The following is a 23,746-nucleotide window of genomic DNA, read 5'->3' on the forward strand; positions in this document are numbered from 1 at the left end:
GGTATATTTGAAACAGAAGAACACTACATTGTATATAGTCGAAAAATAAGTTAAACTGTGAATAGCCGTATCAATATACTTTCGGTTTTAATCACAGAAACCGTCCTGAAACCCGCTTTACCAAAGCATTACTTCATGAGACCGATATCCCTAAGCGTGATTAACCATCATGACATCATGTTTGCGCTTAATTGAATGAAATATGAAAAACTTTTCAAGCAGTTTCTATGGGTATCAAACAAGCGGTCCACATATAAAGTTTACTGATAGTCTGCCTGATAGTCTTTGCCTCGGTGCATTTATGTTCAGATTTTTGTTAAAAGTGAATAAAAAAAATATGTCCAAAAATTCATTAATGTTTTTAATATATATTTTACTCTCTACGAGAGTTTATTTTGAAAATATGAACATCAACATAAGATGGACTGCATTCACGCCTGAGGTTTAGAACGTATCCAGTAATTATGATATAATCTACTTCAAGCAAGTACTCCGGAATCGATGTTTCACTCAGCAATCCTCTTGGGAGGTTCGGCCAGGAAGACACTTATACGACGTCTAGATGAGTTAAGAGATGATTCATTAAGATAAAGAGTTTGATATGACCTTCCTATTGCTGAATAGAATGAGTTGATTTTAATTCGAATGCTTGGGAGAAGTATGTTTTATTTAGAAAAAAAAATCCCACAGAACAAAATTTCTGCAACTGCTTTTTTATCTTTAGGGCCCGTTTCAGCTAACTTTTAGGATGGCAATACATTTGTATACGTAAAAAACTGACTGAAACAGTGCTCTCTTGGAACGATAGATCTACTTTGTAAAGCAACTGAACAACTTAATTACTGACAAAAATTTATTAAATTGAATTATTATTTGAACAACAAGGTTTGTTACTGGAAATGCTACAACCTCCAAAAACACATGGTCGATCTACTGTTTTAGCTCTGAAAGCATAACTCGATTAATATCTTTCACAAAATTACACTAGACCCTCTTTATCGTTTTCAGTAAGTGTGGTGCTCTTATGCGCGTCGGTGTCGACACCACATTTCTCCTTGGAATTTCAGCAACAAAACGCTATTAGATTTTTTCAAGTTAAAGTAGTCACATTCCCTTCCGATGACCGTGTTAAAAAATCCTTACATGTTGAATTCATTCTTTCTTTAAGAATAGACCACATCCGATATATCTGAGTTAATTTATGCACATGGAAGAACCGTAACTCATGCTTTTTATCCTCTTTTAATTTATCCATGGCAACACGAGCATTGAGCATATAATTTTCATTTAACCTTTTGTGCCCTATTCCAATTTTTTTCACAAGTAATCCTGTCAAATAAAAGTCATCTACCCAGAAAAATGTAGTGTCCAGTGAGGCCTGGTACATACGCTGCACGGCATCAGTGCTCATAATAAACACGGAACCAGAACAATATGGCGGGAAATATTCATCCGGAAATTCTTTTTCTGAAATATACCACTTGCTTTTCTTGTCTCTAATTACTTTCATTCTCACCCATTGATTGCACATTATCAAATTTTTTGTTCCGTAGTTCTTTATTTCTGTAGAATTCATTTGTTGCATTAGAGCATGCATGTCAATTAAGATGTCGTCATCAGATTTGATGACGTATGTTGCATTATCACAGTGTTTTGATACCCATTTCAGTCCGGCAATTGCTTTAAATGTCAAATTTCTGTAAGAATCTAAGAAATTTTCAACAACAATGTCACCGTAACTATTGCTTTCATACTTGACTCTCTCCATGGTAGATATATCCTCGACTACTCCCATTATAAACACTATTCTCATGCTATATTTCTGTAAAACTGACCTAGCACCCCACGTCTGCCTCACCATTTGGCGTTTCTTGTGATTCTTAGGTGCTGAGTGAACATAGATTATATATTTTAAGTTTTTAGATTTGCATGTATCCCTTGGGTTAATGATATATTTGAAATTATGCGGGTTTACCGGCGGAATTCTCGTAGTTTGCAGGTTTTCTTTGCCACTAAACATTCTTATATTGGGACTTGAACTATTAGAAGCTATTCGAGGTTTTGAGGGTTGTCCTGCAGTTTTTATATCGATGTAGGAATCTTGTTCACGTATAACTTCAAGTGGAAGTCTTTTGCTATGAACTCTGTCGTCTGCCGTTTGTAGAAGAATCATAATTATGCTAACCAGAATGCATACCGCTAACAGACGATATAGTAACGTAACTCTTGGAAACATTATATGCTGAACTATGTTCTTGAAGCATCACTTATTACATCATATCCGGTTTGTGATCTGGGATAGCATGATGTCTGAAAAAGAGGAAATAACAATATGAATTGAAAACATGAAAACTGAAGGATCACGTGTTAGTTCAGGTTGCACGTTTTGATTGAATGCCATCTTTTCCCCGTTTGGCTCGAAATGCAAGCTGACCCACGAAGAACGTATTTTGTTTTATAGGTACTGACCTCCAGATCGTATGCATGACGACAAAGAAAAAAAAATATGAGCCATGACATGAGAAAACCAACATAATGACTTTGCGACCAGCATGGATCCAGACCAGCCTGCGCATCGTTTATCTTATAGAGCAAAACGTAGTTATTTGCGGTATTATTTATAGAAACAAAGTTCTGTTGTAAAAGTAAATCGCACAGTTATTTTTTTGCTTAACAAATAAAATAAAAATTGAGCCGTGCCATGAGAAAACCAACATAGTGGCTTTGCGACCAGCATGGATCCAGACCAGTCTGCGCATCCGCGCAGTCTGGTCAGGATCCATGCTGTTCGCTTTCAGAGCCTACTGCAAGTAGAGAAACTGTAAGCGAACAGCATGGATCCTGACCAGACTGCGCGGATGCGCAGGCTGGTCTGGATCCATGCTGGTCGAAAAATCACTATGTTGGTTTTCTCATGGCACGGCTCAATTATCAGAAAATTATCTCTTAAGAAGGCTTTGTGCGTTTATACGGGTATAAATCATACGGTGACTTCTTGTAAATCCATGAATCGCGTTTATTTATCACCTTATATACTTTTTTGTTGTCGAATGTTCATTTTTAAATATTTGTTACTAATTTTTGTTCCCTATTCTTATCATAAAACTAAACATATGTGTCACTGCACTCCTCTGTGTTTTACATTTGTTTTTGTTCAACATCAAACAATCGTGTTGTCAACTGTTCTAATCCTCGTTGCACGTTTCACTGTGTTGTATTCCTGTGTCTTTATGTTACATTTACACATTCTGGTTTACATTCATATTGTCAATGTAAGTTTGTTTTCGATCTAGGAAACCACCTCGTAACGTGAGGCGAAATCATTAGTAAGATAGCGAGTCATGACGTAAAATCAATTCTAATTGTTTGTTTGTTTGTTTGTTTTGAGTTAAGCGCCGTTTTTCAACAGTATTTCAGTGATGTAACGGCAGGAAGTTAACCTAACCAGTGCCTCCGGATTCTGTACCAGCACTACCCGGATCCCCGAAAGTAACTGCAAACTTTCCAACATGAATCAGAGGTGAAAGACTGATGATTTCAGAAACAATGAGCTTGATCAATCGTCACGGAGAACATACGCCTCGTCGGGGATCGAACTCACGGCCCCGCTATCCGTGTATCTGCGCTCTTCTTATTAAGCTAAGCGGGCAAACGAATTCTAATGTAACAATGAGTTCAGATTTATATATATATATATATATATATATAACAATGAAATTAATGTTACGGCACATTCCAATTGCAAGTTCTTTTCAAGGAAAACAATACAGTTCGAAGTAATTAACAAAATTAATAAAGAATATAAAATAAGGAAGTAGAAACTGAAACAACTCAGTCTTCTCGGAATCAATGTTTATTTGTTATTTTTGTTAAACTTTACTTCTCCATGTCAAAAATGTCCTGTTACTAGTATGCTATAATTTTGTTGTCAACCAAATTTTTGTTGTAATTTGAATAATTTATTTTCATCATTATTAAAAATCTATCGACTGAGACTCTCAATTAAAATGAGTGAATCTCCTTCTAAAACAACACCGCAACTCGGCTTGATAATTGTACAATTAAATAACATAATTGGGTTGGGGGCTTGACGACACACCAACACATTTCCAGCTTTGGAAAAATTTTCATCGACGCAATGTAGTAAAAAGGACATTTGAACTATATTGTAAAACATTACATACGATCATCAATAACAAAAAACCTTTCACTCATCAATCAATGAATTATATGGGAGATATAAGTGGGGGGGGGGGGGGGGGGGGGGAAACAAAGAAAAAAACAACCGCACACACATAAATCTTAAGCATAATTAAAGCGGCTGTATTATCGAGTATACGAATTTTGTTGGACATGTTGGGATTGCAACAATGTCATATTTAATCTCTAAGGATGGGGTTATCTGTGTTCGTGCAGATAAATCATTTATGTTATAGAGTGAAATGTCGTTATTTACGGTATTATTTATAGAAACAAAGTTCTGTTGTAAAAGTAAATCGCACAGTTATTTTTTTGCTTAACAAATAAAATAAAAATTGAGCCGTGCCATGAGAAAACCAACATAGTGGCTTTGCGACCAGCATGGATCCAGACCAGCCTTCGCATCCGCGCAGTCTTGTCAGGATCCATGCTGTTTGCTAACGGTTTCTCTAATTTGTGAAAGCGAACAGTATGGATCCTGACCGGTCTGGATCCATGCTGGTCGCAAAGCCACTATGTTGGTTTTCTCATGGCGCGGCTCAAATGAAAACTTTAATAAGCCGAGCGGATAATTAGGAAGCCTTGAACGACGATTTTATTTCCTTATATATATTTAAGAACACGTATGTAAATTGACCGAGCATACTCTTACATTGTAATGAAGCTTTATCAGTATGTAACTCACTTAATGACTAATTACTTAAGCATAAATAACATCATGTTGTATACTTCAAACCAATAAAACGGTGTACTTTGCACTGAGAGTTTGATCATCCGATTGTTCATGGAAAAAAAAGTTAATTTTTTATTTTGTGTTCCATTTTTTCATGATGCAGTTCTCTGGGTAAATTTCATAGAACAGAACAGAACAGATATTTTATTAACGTATACAATACATGTATCTTGTTAATACAACTCGACTTATCTCAATTCAATTCAGCTTTCAACTTCTATCACTGAACGAGACTTTAACGAGCTGTTGAACTGACATCAATACAGATTATGTATTATTCATGAAGAAGTTTTGTTTTCAAAAATTGTTGACGCTTTTCACAGATTCTTTTTTTTTAAGTTGCAAGCAAAAATTAATTATTTAAGTGTAAGTCCATGTTGTTTTCATTGATTCAAAATCTCTTTTGTGTGTGTTGTTTCGTTGAAGAGAATTTACTTTCTATTCTTGAGTTATATGGTACAGTTGGCAGACATGAGTTTTTAATGTTAGTGTTATTGTTAAAAATGTCAGCAAATGGGTTATCTAAATGTGTGTCACGCATCACATAATTCTATACATGTACATGGAAATTAAATTTTCTTAATCTACAGTAATTAATTTGATTTTAGATAAATCTGATATCTTACTAAAATGATATATGTCTCACAAACTGTTTACATTTTTGAAACTAGTCATTAAACCCTTATCATGTTGGACACGATTGATTCTGCCTTTGCGACCAGTGTACTAAGATCATGATCAGCCTGTGTGTCCGTGCAGTCTGATAAAGATCTGCACTGTTCGCCATTCAGTCAGTATTTTGTTAGTAATCACCATTTTTAACAGTTTCTGTCCAAATTAAAAGATGGACAAGTTCATTATAGAAATTTAGCATTTAAAAATATAATCAGTGTTTCTACAGAGAAAAAGAGAGTCTTGCCATAAAAAATAACAAAACTTATTTCTTACCTTAACATATCCATAAAAAGAAATGAAACAATTAAAACAATGTTGCTCATCATGTAAAGAGGGCGGATGTTTCATGTAGCAACATACTTTAACTCTTTATCAGTTCAAATCACGTGACCTTCCTTGTTATCAGTCACATTGTTTTAAAGCGGCGCGTGCTGTACAATTAACTGAAATTAACATAATTAACCGACAGGAGATTGAATGATACACTATATAGTTTGCTTCGTCACAACTTTTATCACCATGTATCTTCTTTTATATTCTAAATCAAATACGCTTAGAAAACAACAACATTAGTTCTCGTCAAATCTAATTAAGTTAAAATTCTTCTTTTGTCGTATGCATGGTATGACAGGACACTTGAATTTGAAAGTTTTTCAATGACGGATAGCGTTGTTATCTTCCTTGTACTTTACCGCAACTTTTCTTTCTCAAGGTTTCAGTGGCTTTGTCCTGTGTGGAATAACAATATTTTTGCAATCTTCTTATCTCCAGCACACTCATTTAAGTTTTTATAAATCTATTTCTTATCACAAAAGTCGTTGTAACTCACTTAATAAGAAACAAACTACCTTAGTTATACCGCTTTCCACAACAAAACGTATTTAGTGCTTAGTTTTATCTTGCCTAAATTGGTATCCAGTGAGTAAATAATTTGTTTTTGTTTCTCTTTCAAGAAACTAGAGATTAATCACCGGAAAATTTGAACAAGTTAATGCTATTTCGTAGTGATAACAAATTGAGCTACAACGATATCCTGAAATATTTTGTTTCCGTCCACTTTTTCAAACTTCCTCATAGTCGAATATGCTTATCAATTTACTAGTAGCTACTTTTTATCACTGTATATAAGATGACATTGGTAAAAAATGAAATCTGGCCAGATGATGGTGGAAATGGGCTACATTGATTAGAATTTGATAGAAAATGACAGATTAATTGCAGTTTTGTTGAAAATGAGGATAAAACCCAAAAATATCACATTTTCACTGTTTTGAGTGTATTTTTTTTCAAAAACTGCATATTTATAGGCTACTGATTGCTATTTTCTGGCCATCAGAGGTAAGAGTGAACATATTTAACAGTTTAAATGTGTAATTTGCCTGCAGATCAGAGTAGAAAATGTCAAAACAGGGCAAAACAAGGCTGCATTTAGGGTAACTGCTTTAAAATTATGTCGCGACAGCTATTTTTGACAAAATCTGATGCTTTGTCTTATGGTACTGAAAATGCCGTAAAAACTTGGAAACTGTTGGTATCAAGCTAAAACCTTGTATTTTTTCATGCATTTGGGTTTCTTGCACATTTCAAATGAAACTGGCACAGTGTCAGAGAAAAAAGTTTTTCTTATAGGCATACAGACACTAAATAGAAAAATGGCGCGAAAAAATGGTATAATGGCGGATAAAAATAGTCCTAGAGCTATTTTCCTTATTTTCTTTGCAATTTTTTTGCTAAAATCATATGACAGACCTATGCTTGACATGTAGGTAGCATTTTCATAATGAAATAACAACATGACAAAATTTTTCATGGAAACTTAGATCATACACCACCAGTATAATTTGGGTCTCATTTTTTAGCTGATTTTGCAGTTTGTGTGTTGGACTGAAATTAATTTTCTTGCATCAAACATGACCCCCCCCCACTTTTCTTTTGATTTTTGATTAGCACTGACAATATTCTTCAAGAAAATGTAAGTTACAGACATTTAAAATGTGCCCTGATGTGTGCGGTCATTGGAAATAGGTCAATTTTATATAAAATAAAGAACAAGAACTTTTTAGTGTGTTATAACCTGTATGCTATTAATTCCATTTGTGTATTTATACGATTTACATTAATTATTGACTGGGCCGGGTGCTTTTTGATTTGGTCAGGATCCATACTGTTCGCTTTCAAAGCCTATTGTAATTAGAGAAACTGTTAGCGAACAGCAAGGATCCTGACCAGACTGCGCGGATGCGCAGGCTGGTCTGGATCCATGCTGGTCGCAAACCCACTATGTTGGTTTTCCCATGGCACGGCTCATTTCATTACTTACTTACTCAACTTTTCGCACTGTGTAAGCTTTAATTCGTTAATTATTATGTCAACTTATCAAAATAATTTTTGATATATAAAATATATGCCATTATCATTTTTCAAAAAAAAAACAACAACAAAAAACAACAACATGCATACATCAACGACAATAAAATGTTAAAATGAACAAATCAGTGTTATCTAGGTTGATATTGTCAGTTTTGTTCTGATATATGTACAATTTTAGCCCTTATCATGCTGGACACGACTGATTCTGCCTTTGCCACCAGTGTAGATCATGATCAGCCTGCAAATCCTTGCAGTCTAGTCAAGATCTGCAGTCAGTATCGTTTTGGTAAGCACCACTGTAAAGAGTTAATAGTACTATACAATTTGAAAGATGGATAAGTTCATTATATAAATTTAGCAGGGTAAGGGTTACATGTCTACTAGATTGCATACGTGACTACCAATAGATGACCTTTAATAAACATTTCACATACTACACAAGTGCACTGTATAGAAGTGACTTGAAAAGAGGTATATTTACAAAGATCTATGTATTTGAAATGTATATTTTAAACTTATAAAATAATGTTTAATCATTATTAATTTAAAGCAGAAATGTATTCTACATTTGCACATATGTATCTCTAATGACAGAAACATGACCCGTAATAGCAATGTTTAAAAAATTGCATTAACTTGATACAGTCTTAAAGTTAACATTGTTTCGCACTGTGTTGCAATTTTTAAACAACTTTTACTGTGTCGTTTTTTTTTTAATTTTGTATAATTTATAATATTTCCTCAAGGTCCACACAAATAGAGATAAATTTCAAAGTGACAACAACGCAGAGAATTTATTAGACCAATATATTTTTAAAAGAAACTCCAAAGTATTGGTAAACAATAATTAAACACAAAATAAAACTGTCGAGAACATTTTTTTCTAGGGAGCCTCAAGTAAAATGATTTAATTGGACAGAAATTCATCTTCAACACTGAAAAATTACGACCGAGTCCTGGGAGACTGTTTTAAATTTTGCTCTCTAAATTCAAAAACAACCAAGGGGCAGAAGTAAAATCTAACTACATTTCTTCAACAATATGTAAACTAAAGAGTAAAGGCGTAATGAAGAACTTTTACCGCATGTAACTCAGTATTTTCAAAGATGTCTAACACTGCACCCTTTTGTATCAGAGGTAAAATTCACTTTAAACTACAAGAAATGGCTTATCAAATGGAAAATGTCCGCTTTTGTACAATGATTCAATTTCAAGTCTTGAAAAAAAGTTTAACTTACTAGAAAAAAGCGATATAAAGAAAAAAGTTTGGCCCTATTGCGGCTTGAACATACGCCCTCTTGAAAAATTAGTCGAAGTAACTGAATACTCTACAAAAGGATTAAAAAAACACAAAAACAAAAAAAAAAAAACACCAAAAAAAAAAAGACAATAACAAACAAAACTGCACATAAACAAATGAAAACAAAAACTTATGACTAAAGGGTAATATGAAATATAATAACCCATAACATGAAAATAATCAAAGGTTGGGTTTCAAAAATTGCCTACAAAGACAGGACAAGTGGAGACAACACAGATTAAATCTGACCGTTAATGCTTCAAAAGGCATTGAAACAGTTCTTGAAATAGTATACAATTGTTGCCTTTTGGTGAGGTCGCTATGAGGATTTATCAACCTGGAAAAGGGATTTTATGAAGACTTCACCGCTGAAGGTCAACGCGTGCTTTTAAACCCGCCATCGTGTGATTGCGTATAGCTCAATGTTTATAACGATTAATAAAGATTTAATAATAACATTTATTATAATTATGATCAACATTAGAAAATATGGGAACTGCAAAAAAAAGAAATATAGCTCTACATTTTTTTCTGTTGCGATAAACATATAGTTATCACTAACATCATGCTGATAAAGAGTGTTTTATCTTTATTAACAATTTCAAACTGATTGTGTTTACATTTTTAATCTCATGCTAACTTTATTGAAAACATTCCAGAGTTGTGGTGATGTTGAATAAAACAAGCACTTGAGTCAACGTGTGTAGCGTATTTACAATAAAAAAAGCACACTTCAGTGGCGGCTACGGATACTCTAATGTCACGTTCAAAATTTGTTCAGAGCTGAGATGCGTAGGAACTGAACCACGAAGACATTAGCCTGGATAGTTTAATATCTAAACATCTGACCATTGGACCACAGGAAGGTCTTGTTTATTTTCATCCTTACATGCCATTGAAATAAAATTATAACAATTATGCTTAACATTCACCCATTCAAGGTATAATAATGGCGGATACAAATAGTCCTCAGTTTTTTTCGCTCTGTAGAGCTTTTTCTTCTTCTTTTCTTTGCATCTTTCTCTCGCTAAAATCACATGGCAGATCTATGCTTGACATGTAGGTAGCATTTCCATAATGAAATAACAACATGACAGAATTTTTCATGGAAACTTAGATCATACACCACCACTACAATTTGGGGTCTCATTTTTAGCTAATGTATTGGATTTTAATTCCGTTTTATGAAATAAAATGTAAATTACTACATAAATCTTCTACATACATGTAGTTCGTAATACGTCATTTACAGCACGAGAGTCATCTTACACCCTGGAGTGTAAGATGGATTTTTCCAGCACCGGTTGAAATAGAGGAAATCCCCATCTGGTATGCAAGAATGTACTTACCTTACCTTATCTCAGGGAAACTGGAGTGCAGTCCTATGTTTTTCCACAGGTTCCCGTCCAGTCTTGGTACCCATATGGGTGCCCCCCCCCCCCCCCCCCCCCCCCTCAAAAAAGTTAAAACTCACTGTTTTAATCCTAAAACGAAAAAAAAAAATTCCCCCCTATATATACTCTTATATGGAAAATGTGCTTGTGTTGCCGTAACGCTATGGAGGTTTACTAGGACACGCTGTGGAACAACCAAAATGTCCAGTTCAGTAACTGTTGAGGCTACCTTGCTGCAATTTACACATCATGCATTTATAGCATAGTAAACAATCTTGTTCTGCCTAGTAAACAGCCTTAAATAACTTACATTTAAAATCAAACAAGCCAAATTGTCTAGACACTTGCAAAATAAAAATGACGATCGGCCATTTTGGTTCAAAACGAAAGTAGAAAACCTATTCCGTTGTTGGCGTCTTAGAATTTAAATGTAAGTTATTTAAGGTTGTATGCTAGGTAGAATAGGGTTGTTTACTGTCTTCAAAATGTCCGATGTGTAAATGGCAGCAGGGTAGCTTGCATTGGTACTGAACTGGACAAGCACCTTTTCCATATACTAGTAACAGTATATATAGGGCACAAAAAAATATTTTTTTCGTTTTAGGCTTAAGACAGTGTTTTTAATTTTTTTTTTTTTTTTTTTTTTTGGAGGGGGCGGCACCCATATGGGCACCAAGACTGGACGGGCACCTGTGTTTTTTTCTTGAATGATTGACACATTTTCCTTATTTGCAAAAGGGTATAACATATAAAGGAACAAGTTCTGTACAACGTCCATGCCTATTCAAACGTTTCATTTCCTTATATGTGGTTTATACAGATCTACTCTGTTAATCAGCAGATGACCGCTTAAATGAGTACTTTGATAAATAATTTATGCCTAAACATTAATAGGCCTACAAAGCAACGTAAAGAAAAAAAATATGCTTGTTCACGAGATATAAATTAACCTTTACCATCCTAAATTTCTAAAATAGACTGGTCCATCATTCTATCTGGGCAGTGTCACTTTTAAAGGAGTGTTCACTGAAAATTTACTGACTGAACAGCGAACAGTGCAGAACTTGATCAGACTGCACGGATGTGCAGGCTGATTTTGGTCTGCACTGGTCGCAAAGGCAGAATCACTTGCCGCCAGCAGGCTAAAGTTTGCTCTACAGATACAGTTTGGGAATAACTGCTCATCCTATATATCTGAAAATCTACATAATACTTAAAACCAAATTCGGTTTTGAGAATTACAGCTATATTAACTTACCAATGAATCCTGTAATATTTCAAAATAAATTGCACACCACGGCCATTTTCTAAGCATCACGACGAGACAAAGTAATGGTTTAAATGAATTATTTCTTCAAAAGTACAGCAATACAAAGGTATTGATTTTTTATCTTCACAAATATAGCAAATTTTGATATGAAATTGGGGTCAGCCTAAGCTGTTTGTGTAAAATGACCTTAGATAAAACGAACATTCAACTTAACGTCCTTGGTTGTGTGTGAGAGATGAAGATATATCACGAAAGATGCATACCAATACTCTTTCATATCTAACCTATTGAAATATCGACAGTGCTTGTTTAAATTTTCTATTTAGATATAATCCTGACTAATTTTGCATCTGAAAGCGGTACTTTGTACTGTCGGTGTCTTTGAATAAATGGATTATGTCTGCCTAATATAGACTTCATGGATACCATGTAACGTCATGAAGCGTTTAGCATCCGAACCAATCAATAAGGCGACATGGGGAAACAGTCTGCAAACAATATGTGAGAGGCAGGTGCATTGTGTTCTTAATTTGTATCACAATTGTGCTACCCCGAACCGATAGATGCATTCCAGTACCGATCATTTTAGTTTTAGGACGTCTAAACATCTCGCAATGAAGTACTATATTCAAGGAACTAATACTGATGTTCTAGCAAAATCAGTTAAATGTAACTCAAAAATCATTTGAACGTGAACGCAAAACAATGAAACATCTTTCTTGTTTCATTAGTCTAGACGTTATGGGTTATTAAATATCCAACCATTTGAATATTCGTGTTATTTCAGGTGATGAAAACCAAACAGTTTTGACTAGTTTCAATGCCATATCAAAATGAATTATGTTATAATTACAAGCATATGATAAATATCTTAACATTGTATCATTTTTGTTGAAATAACCAAATTTAGGCATTTACTTAATCTTGCTATGAAGGAATTGTTATAAGAAGACAGCGGCGGTGTTTGATATTTATTACGAAATATTACAGGGGCAAGCAAACACGTAGAAGTATGAAACTGGTCAAAACCGTCATTATCTATAAGACTCTGTCATTAAGGTAGAAAAGAAACTGGAGATTAATGTCACTGTCTGTTAATATGCCCACATTTTAGAACAGATCGAGAGAAACTATACTGTTATGAAAATTTTAATATGTATAAATTCTAACAACTGTTAAACACAAATGACAATAAGTAGTTCTTGAAATTTTGCACATTTATAAAAAAAATTATTTAATGTTTACAAATGTGCATGCTTGACAATTTTTGTATTAGACATTCTCTGTATGTTGATTGTAAGTCACATGTGCAGATAAATGAGTGTTCTTGTATCAATTTTTACATTACATTCCGTCCTTCTTAGAACCTTACAATAAAATAAGATATGCGTGTACATATAAGTAAAATAAGAGAAATATAAAATCACGACACTCCTTTGAAGAAGCCCAGAGTCTAAAGTAGAAACACCATGAAATCAATATACCTACATATCATTTTACACAACTTTGCTTCAGAGGATTCAATTTGGTTTTCTTTTTTCCTCAATGTCTAAAATGTTACGTCGGCTATTTATGTCTACGAAATAATGTGAAATAATTGAATTAGATGATTCTGATTCTGAAGTAGTACAGGAACAAAAGTATTTAGTGGGAGAAATCTATTAAGTCTGTTTTTATCACAAAAGATCCCGAATAACTTGAATCCCATAGTTATTATTTAGTGGTAAGAGGCTTATGGCACGGTAATGTGAATTCAATCCTTGACAATTCCCTTGGTAGACATATCTATGGTCGCTCTGCCATCATATAAGAGTATCATTTCCTTAATGGGTATGCTATTGACATTTACGCTATTATTTAAAGTCTTTGTATTGCAAACAAAATGCATACTCGGTATGAATTGGCCGCTTTCTTGAATCCATTTAGGCTGCACTCATCACGCACGATTTGTCACACTTGCTATTAGTCCTTTATAATATATAGTCTTTCCTATTTCTTTTAGAAAGGTTTTCATGAATATTTTATGCATATTGATGTATATGTAATGTCATGAAAAGTGAGACTTAATTCAAATATTGCATAGTACTGTACTGTACTGTACTGTATTGCTAAATCATTACAAACGTTATAATTCTTTTGACAGTAGCAGTCCCTTTAAAAGTGAACAATTATAATGAAATCCATACAATTCTACTAAAAAATAAACATTTACAGTTATACAGGAAATCTCAAAAATCGTATCAGTACAGGGCGCAATTCTCGGTAGTAATAAATCTATCAGATGGTTATTTTTCAGCGTGAGTGGAATAACTTCACAAGCCGACCGATGACAGAGTATAGAATAACAGCAATAATATTAACAGTAACTTTTTAAGGTTTCGATGGAGGCCTTGAGAAACAAAAATCAAACAACACCAAATCATAGAAAGAAAGAGTTGTTTGACATGAAAATTGAACAGCATGTAAACATGTATATTACTTTACGAAACAAGTGTCAGTATACTGATATAAACATTGAATTCCGGAAAAGGGCTGCCTAAAGGGGCTCCACTTCCGGACAGTTAAACGCCTTTAAAAACTCATCATTTTCAAAGAACAGTTACACATGTTCGTTTTGACGCATTTGCAATAGCGTGCGAGTGGTGAAATTTCGCATAACAAGGTGGAACACAGTTTTCAGCAATTGTTTATCTTTATTTCTTTACAAATGGCATTCATTTTCAAAGGGAGACAACTGTTCCCGATTATTTTAAGTACAAATGGCATTCATTTTCAAAGGGAAACAACTTTTTCCGATTATTTTAAGTAATCTTTGAGAAAAAGTTGTCTCCCTTTGAAAATGAATGCCATTTGTAAAGAAAGAAAGATAAACAATTGCTGAAAACTATGTTCCACCTTGTTACGTGAAATTTCACCACTCGCACGCTATTGCAAATGCATCAAAACAAACATGTGTAACAGTTCTTTGAAAATGGAGAGTTTTTAAAGGCGTTTAACTGTCCGGAAGTGGAGCCCCTTTAGGCAGCCCTTTTCCGGAATTCAATGTTTATATCAGTATACTGACACTTGTTTCGTAAAGTAATATACATGTTTTACATGCTGTTCAATTTTCATGTCAAACAACTCTTTCTTTCTAGGATTTGGTGTTGTTTGATTTTTGTTTCTCAAGGCCTCCATCGAAACCTTAAGTTTGTCTATCATGTTCTGTGTGTTCAAGATATACCAGATTTAGAAGAATATTTTTCTGATTTTGTTTCCACTATCTATTCGGGAAGTGTCGTGTAATGAATTATGTGGTATACATTAATTATGTAGATTGAATTACATATCCAATAATCTACAGATCTACAATTATTTTTAGGAAAGGGGAGTTATTCCGCCTACAGCTTCAAATGGATAAAAGTTATTCGATTGTTTATATTATTTTGATAGTTATAGGTTATTAGATTCGTATCGAGAAATATGCATGAGTTCTGCAGCGGAAATATTGCGTTATATTAGGAGCGTAATATCATTCCTCGAAAGAACGAGTGCATATTTCTCGTTGCAAATCTAATAATCTTTTTATTACATAAACATGCTACACTTATAATTAAAATGTATAAATGATATAAATTTGTTCTTTTAGCTAGAGTAGATTGAAAATATCGTCGTTAAAGAACTTTTAAACGAGGCGACATGCATAAAACTGACGTCACAAATGACAAGTATACAAATATTACTCAGATACAAAAGGAATTAGAACAGAAGAAAACTTATAGTTCTTCTCTCTGAATAACAATAATATATTGTAGATGTATGACAGATACTTATTTCACTCAAATAAAAAGTTCATGAGATTCAAAATAAAAACCAAAATCAAGTACCATATATGCTTATATATCTTTTTCCACTTTGTTCAATTAAAATCTCAGTGTCTTGCTTTTCTTAGACACAAGATAAGTAAAAGGACGTAAAAATATAGTTAAGAAAAATAATAATAACTTAACGTTCTGAATAAAATAAACGACCGTTTATTTGTTATGCAATAGATCTAGTATAAAATGTACATGTGTATTAACGCACAAATTCCGTACGGAAAAAAATAATTATTTTGTCAGTTATTTCAATTAAATAGTTGTAGAATGGTCCATAAAAAGATATCTTAATTAATTAGATATTTTAAATTATTTAGTTCAATACTTCTTCTAAACATAAATAAAATCATTATACATATATTTTTCAGACTCGTCAGAAATAGCTCGAAAGCATAACCTAGCTACATAAACATAGTCTGGCAATTATAAGCTGAATTAATTGTATGTATCAGCATGTTTGGGAATAAAAATAACAACGATCCAAAATGAATTTTTGTTTTTATTCAAATAATCTGATATCAGATTTTTAAAAATAATTTATGGTTAGAAAAAACAGATCCGACCTTAACCAAGAATGACCTGCTCGGCGTCCAAGGTCATGCGTCAAACTCCGATGTTCATGCAAAGAATTGTCAACAGAATAATAGTTCTGTCTTAGTCGACTCCAACGACACCATGTGAGCATTTCTGTCTGGAACTTTGATATAGCTTAGTAGTCAGGACTAGCTGTTTACCAATATTGACAAAGATATTTAAATAGTACTACTCTGCATACACATGTATATATGGTATGTGTAAAACTCGGCTAATGAAGACTCGGACATAGATTAAAACTTACCATATTAGGAGTGTCTTTATTGTACTTAAATTCACTTAAAATAACACTGCCTGTACCTCATCTTTGACCTCTAGATATACTAATAAAATCTTCATACTGTAGCTATCATGTATGTCATGAGCGCCCGGGAAAAAATGAATGAATTCATCACAGTATGAGCCGTGCCATGAGAAAACCAACATAGTGGGTTTGCGACCAGCATGGATCCAGACCAGCCTGCGCATCCGCGCAGTCTGGTCAGGATCCATGCTGTTCGCTTTCAAAGCCTATTGGAATTAGAGAAACTGTTAGCGAACAGCATGGATCCTGACCAGACTGCGCGGATGCGCAGGCTGGTCTGGATCCATGCTGGTCGCAAAGCCACTATGTTGGTTTTCCCATGGCACGGCTCGTATAATGTATTTGAAATTAAGTGTTAAGAGTTTTCTGTACAATTTATATCAATGTTCCTTACAATCATATCATTGTGTAAGTAATCATAACATGTCTGCCAATATAAAAATAACGCATGTATTGACTGCGTTCTGTGACATGGGGTTTATATTTCCAATAAGTGAATTTATACGCTGCAGACGTTTCGTTGTCTGGTAATCAAGACAAGCAAAAGTATGTGTATAGTCCTACATTGCATGTTGCTCTGTATTTCTAAAAAATCTGAACATGAACAGTCGAAAAAAAAATCCATTAAGTCTATTATCATAAATATTACTAGTATTCACTGGTAAGACGCATATAACATCAGTTCAATACTTTATTATTACCGCGGAAGACATATCTACGGCCGGTCCATCAGCCTGTGAGAATATCATTTCCTTATCATGTATTTTATTGACAATTCATAATTGTATTGCTAGCAAGTTTTACACTAAATGAGAATCGGAGTTAGACATGCTAAAGTTACTAAGTATTATATACATTACATTTCTCTTGCTTGTAGCAACCCTTTTAAGTTCTTTACATGGAACGGCGGTAAAAGTGTAACATATCCAACAATACTGTTGTTGTATAAAGAAATACTGATGCAATTCTCGACTTTAATGTTTCTGCAAAATATGTTGCAATTGCGTGACTTTCCAAGTAGTCTGGAACCGATCAATTAAGTGCGATAGTACATCTTGGTTAATCAGATAGTGTAGTCTGGAACCGATCAATGAAGTACGACAGTACATCTTGGTTAACTAGATAGAGCGCATCCAATGTTTTACATTTAAGGAAAACAGTAATAATGTTTTAGCATTAAAGATTTTCGAACATAGTCTTCGTTTTATAAGATGTATATTATTTGTATTAGTTCTTTATACAACTGTTTTCTATATGACTGGACGTCATCGGTTCGCGAAAAAAATGTAATCATGTAGTTTTTAGGGTCTTATTTTGTCCTGTGTGATCTATTTCAGCATCCCGTTTAAGGTTTAATTGCGGTAGATGAAGCTATGTCGTCCATTTCCTAAAACTGTAAAAGAAGCTCAATCGAATGCGAAGCATTTTGGTGATGAAGCATACTCCCAATTTCTCTATAATTTGATATGAATTCTATATAGATTGTTTGCATGAAGATACAGCTACTTGCTCAATAAAATGTCCACGAGTACACATGTATCTTTTTATTCAATAAACATGACAAATACATATGTAAATCAGTAAAAATGTAATAAGAAACATCTCAGCATTTAATTCAGTCGACGTTAAAAAAGAATTTGAAAAAAAGGAGAGAAATTTAATGTTTTCAAGTTACAGAAACCATGAGTATTACAAAAGCCCGTGTACCTTAACTATATCTGTCACCAACCTTTAAAACTGGGTATCCATTTAAATACTGCATTTTTATCATATTTACACTATTGCATTAATAACATTTCAACAACAAAAAAATGCTGACTAAAAGAACTTATGAAAGTTGATTATTTTTTCCGCATTAAAGGGAAAGACAATGCTTTTTAATGCTTGTTCTCGCTGTTAGTTCTTCAAGCTTAAATCATGTATTCGAGGGAAAGAATAAAAATAATTAACGTGGCGGCATGTACTGCTAAATGGCTTACAGCAACAAATAATAAAATAACTGTCATTATCTTTAATGTCGACCCCCTCCTGTTAGAATTCATCAGTATTGCAATGGAAAATTTTAAGAGACTGCATGCTGCAAGCGGAATTCATTTTATTCGGAGAGAATAATGATCTTACATGCCGGTTTTAAAACTTCTGTTTTTACAACTCCATGTTATCATGTAATCAAAGCCTTGATTCTGCATTATCAGAAATTTAAAAAATAATAAAACTGAACATTCTATAAAAAATGTAGATCGCATGAAAGATAGCAACAGACATACTATTTTAAAAACATTCTTTGCTGATTGGGTTTGGTCTAAATCGAATTTTCCTGAAACAATGTGTCTCATGTATTCTTGTTTGACTGACCATTGACCTTTGTGATCTTCGTTGACTGTGTGGTGTAATTTGTTAATTATCTCATTACTATCTGTTGTATAGAACACCTCGCGTAAACTGTAGGCAATACGTCTGTTTTTATCATAAAATTAATCCCATAGTTATTATTTAGTGGTAAGAGGCTTTCGGCACGGTAATGTGAATTCAATACTTGGCATTTCTCATTGTAGACATATCTATGGTCGCTTTGCCATCATATAAGAATATCATTTCCTTGATGGGTATGCTATTGACAATCAAATTATGCAATCTGTGCTAATGTTTTTTAAGTCTTTGCATTGCATCCAAAATGCATGCTCGGTATAAATTGAGTAACACTTCCAATACGCTATAATTTCATATTAATCATGGAATGTGATCCATATTGATTGTACTGCATTTTTGGGAGCTACAAAGGGAATCTCTATTGGTTTAAAATTATCATACTGTAGCCATCATGTATGTCATGGTAAGTCGACTGGGGAAAATGAATTAATTAATTACAGTATAATGCTGAATTTGTATGATTTGAAGGTCTTAAGAGTTTTCTGTATAATTTATATCAATGTCCCCTACAACCATACCATCGTGAAAGTTTCTGCCAATATAAAAAAATAACGCATGTATTGATTGCGTTCTGTAACATGGGGTTTATATTTCCAATAAGTGAATTTATACGCGACAGACGTTCGTTGTCTGGTGATCAAGACAAGCAAAAGTATCTGTATAGTATTACATTGCATATTGGTCTGTCTTCTTATGAATCTGAACATGAACAGGCGGGAAAAATCCATTAAGTCTATTATCATAAATATTACTAGCATTCACTAGTAAGACGCATATAACATCAGTTCAATACTTTATTATTACCGCGGAAGACATATCTACGGGCGATCTATCAGCCTGTGAGAATATCATTTCCTTATCATGTATTTTATTGACAATTCATATTCTGAATTATCCAGTTGTATTGCTAGCAAATTTTACACTAAATGAGAATCGGAATTAGACAGCATCGGCTAAAGTTACTAAGTATTACATACATTATATTTCTCTTGCTTGTAGCTATAGCAACCCTTTTAAGTTCTTCACATGAAACGGCGGTAAAAGTGTAACATTTCCAATAATAACGGCATTGTACCAAGAAATACTGATTCAATTCTCGACTTAAATGTTTCTGTCAAATGTTGCTTTTGCGTGACTTCCCTAGTAGTCGGGAACCGATCAATGAAGTCCGACAGTACATCTTGGTTAACCAGATAGAGCACATCCAGTGTTTTTCATTCATGGAAAACAATAATTCTATTTCAGTGTTAAAGATTTTCGAACACGGTCTTCGTTTTAAAACATGAATATTATTTGCATGAGCTCATTATACCATTGTTTTCTATGTAACTGAACGTGATCAATTTCCTAATCATCTAGTGTTTAAAGCATTATTTTGTCCTATGTTATCAATTTATAGTTTAATTGCGGTAGATGAAGCAATGCGAAGTGTATTTTTGGTGATGCAGTACTTTCAGTTTCTCTATAATTTGATATAAATTCTATATAACGGTAGAGTGTTTGCACGAAGGTAGATATACTTGCTCAATCTAATGTCTACACATGTACACTTTATTCTATAAACAATTTATGGCCATAGAATATACATGACAAATAAATATGTAAATCAGAAAAAATCTGATAAGAAAGATCTATCAATTTAATTCAGTCGGTGGTGAAAAAAGACTAAAAAAGAAATTTTAATATATTCATTCAAAGATCTTCCATCGGGAAGTAGATATAATAATTCATTAAAAATCACTCTTTTATTGAATTTTCGGCCACCTGGCCTTTATCAAAACATGAAAAGTCATTGATACAGCTATGTAACATCCATATTATAATACTTTTCAAACAAAAACAAGTATTATAATATGGATGTTACATAGCTGTATCAATGACTTTTCATGTTTTGATAAAGGCCAGGTGGCCGAAAATTCAATAAAAGAGTGATTTTTAATGTAATAGAAATTTTAATGTTATCAGTCCTAATCTATGTCAAGTTATAGAAACAATGAGATTACAAAAGCCCGTGTGTCTTAATTATACATGTGATGGACCTTAAGAACCGAGTATCCATATAAATACTAAATTTTATCATATTTAGACAAATACATTAATAATATTTCAACAAAAATGTTGAATAAAAGAACTTACGCTTTAAAGTAAAGAAAATTGCTTCTGTTTTTTTCCGCATTAAAGTGGAAAAATGCGCATTTTTCAAGTACAAATCAAGCTGAAGTAGATGTGTGAGAAAAAAAGGGTGAAGGAAATTACAGCTTTTAACCCAATATAACAAACTCTTCCTGTTACCAGTACAAGATAATTACTTTCCAAATATGACTTTTCTTATTTTGACTGGGGCAGTCATTTTAAGAAAAGTCAAACTGCACGCGGGAGTTGCTTCCCTTCAACTAGAGAAATCTCTACCTATAGGTAAGGGAGATCACTGCGTAGAAGACTGAAGAAAAAAACTATTATCTTATTAGTCTGATTTCTTTATTTCTAGAGCATCAACTTCAAATACTTATGCGGCATTATCGTTAATTTAACACATTTAAATGCACAGCAACCGAAAATTGCTTTTATAAAACATTCACCAAAACACACTATGTGCAGTAAGATGCGCATAATGCCACTTTAAAAGGGAAATACATTGTTCTCTCTGTTATGTCGTCTTAGAGTATCAATGCGATCAAAATAATTCACGTTACGACATGTGTTACCTTTGGCTTACAGCAACAGATAATAAAATAACTGTCATTAAAGTCGACCCCCTCCTGTTAGAATGAATGTGCAACTGATATATATGAAATATTTTAAGAGACGGCATGCAAGCGGAGTTTGCATTAATTATCTCACATGCCGCTTTTATAACTTCTGTAGTTATCATGCCAGAAGTAGAAACCATTTCCTGTTGTGCTATTGTATGGTATTGAAAAAAGTATATGATTGCAAAATTCGATTTTACTGTAATTAAACAAACATATTTGTATTTGAGTTGTTTCATTTATAAGATTTCTTACGTTTCACCAGAAGTTTCAACAGTTTTAAACGTGTAGATGTTACCTAGTTAACGCAAGTGATTTGGTTAAAGTTGCCAAAATAAAATGAGCCGTGCCATGGGAAAACCAACATAGTGGGTATGCGACCAGCATGGATCCAGACCAGCCTGCGCATCCGCGCAGTCTGGTCAGGCTCCATGCTGTTCGCTAACAGTTTCTCCAATTCCAATAGGCTTTAAAAGCGAACAGCATGGAGCCTGACCAGACTGCGCGGATGCGCAGGCTGGTCTGGATCCATGCTGGTCGCATACCCACTATGTTGGTTTTCTCATGGCATGGCTCAAATAGATTTTCGCAGATGTGTTTAAATTCAAAAAGTGTTCTAAAAGTGTTCATTTAGTTATTTGAAAGATATTCCGTTACAAGATTTGTATAGGCAGTTAGAAGAGTAAAGTATGCTACTATTAAGACCTAAAAAACCCTAAACTACAGTCAGTAATTGCATTTTGTGAAAATAAATATGTTAATTAAGTCATGTTAAAGGCATTAGGAACATCCCTTTATTAGGAAAATCCATTAGAGTTATTTTATGAGAGCACTGTAATTCCCTGAATTGTATTTACTGGTAATAGGCTGATAACATTACTCAGACGTCATAAAAGGTTTATCTTTCTCGTGTTAGGCATATATAAGGTCTATATCCGACATGACAATAGTAAGATAGATGTCTTTAACATATACTTCCAACTGACGGCCAGGTGCTGAAGCCAACAATTTTCTAGCGAAATATAATTTTCTGCTGACTATCATTTTAGTGGAAATAATATTAAAATCATTATCAGAAATTAAAAAAAAAAAGATTCTATATGAATGTAGATAGGAATAGGCATGTTCTTTGCTGATTGGGTTTGGTCTAAATCGAGTTTTCCTGTAAAACAATGTGTCTCATACATGCTCGTTTGATGTAATTGACCATTAACCTTTGTGTTCTACATTGGCTGTGTGGTGTAATTAGTTGATTGTCTCTGCTGTATGGAACACCTCGCGTAAACTGTAGGCCATACAGGGAGTGATTCAAAATGTAGCTTTTTACATTTGTATAGGAAACAAATAGTAGTATGTTTCGAAATTTCAGTTACTTATAATTCTACACAAAAGCAAACGAAGACATCCTGAAACAGAAGATCAAATATTCCTATAAAGCTCTCAAGACAAAACTTCGAAAATATCTCAAATGTTTATTTTTGGGTCAGTTTTCAAAGTAATTCATACCGATGTATGTTTTGAATTTTATACTGATGATGTGCTGTAGTTTTGTATTATTGATCTGTTAAAACCAATAAATAATGAATTATTCAATGCAGCTGCTGTTTTCCAAATTTACAATCCTCATGTGTACACCGTAGATAATAATCTAAAAGTAAAATGATAACAGTCCATTAAGAATGCACAAATTGTTTTCTGCTCCTATCCAAGTACATTAATAATAACGACATGCACGTTAAAACGATGGTTATACTTGATATGCTTATTACAAAAATTAAATTTGCATTTGATTTGATTATCAAATGACCAAAGTTTTACGTGGTATATTTCTGATTTACCACGGTTCAGAAGAATATTAGCCCGAGTGGT

The 23,746-nt window shown here is 33.5% G+C and overlaps 1 protein-coding gene across 2 annotated transcripts in view; it reads right to left on the bottom strand.

Moving 5' to 3' along the window:
• Window positions 1-839: 839 nt before the first annotated feature.
• Window positions 840-23,746, bottom strand: part of LOC123528856 (beta-1,3-galactosyltransferase 1-like) — a 28,424-nt gene continuing 5,517 nt past the window's right edge. The window contains exons 1-2 of one of the 2 annotated variants that reach the window (XM_053522045.1): window positions 5,882-6,550; window positions 840-2,310 (exon numbers count right to left, since the gene is read on the bottom strand). In XM_053522045.1, the coding sequence (XP_053378020.1) occupies window positions 1,091-2,236 (1,146 nt within the window). In that variant the 5' untranslated portion in view covers window positions 2,237-2,310; window positions 5,882-6,550 and the 3' untranslated portion in view covers window positions 840-1,090. Of the gene's footprint in view, window positions 2,311-5,881; window positions 6,551-23,746 lie in introns of those variants that run through there. The other variant, XM_045308886.2, reaches the window with a different exon arrangement.

The sequence above is a fragment of the Mercenaria mercenaria genome, chromosome 13, assembly GCF_021730395.1.
Source record: "Mercenaria mercenaria strain notata chromosome 13, MADL_Memer_1, whole genome shotgun sequence".
Taxonomy (NCBI): domain Eukaryota; kingdom Metazoa; phylum Mollusca; class Bivalvia; order Venerida; family Veneridae; genus Mercenaria; species Mercenaria mercenaria.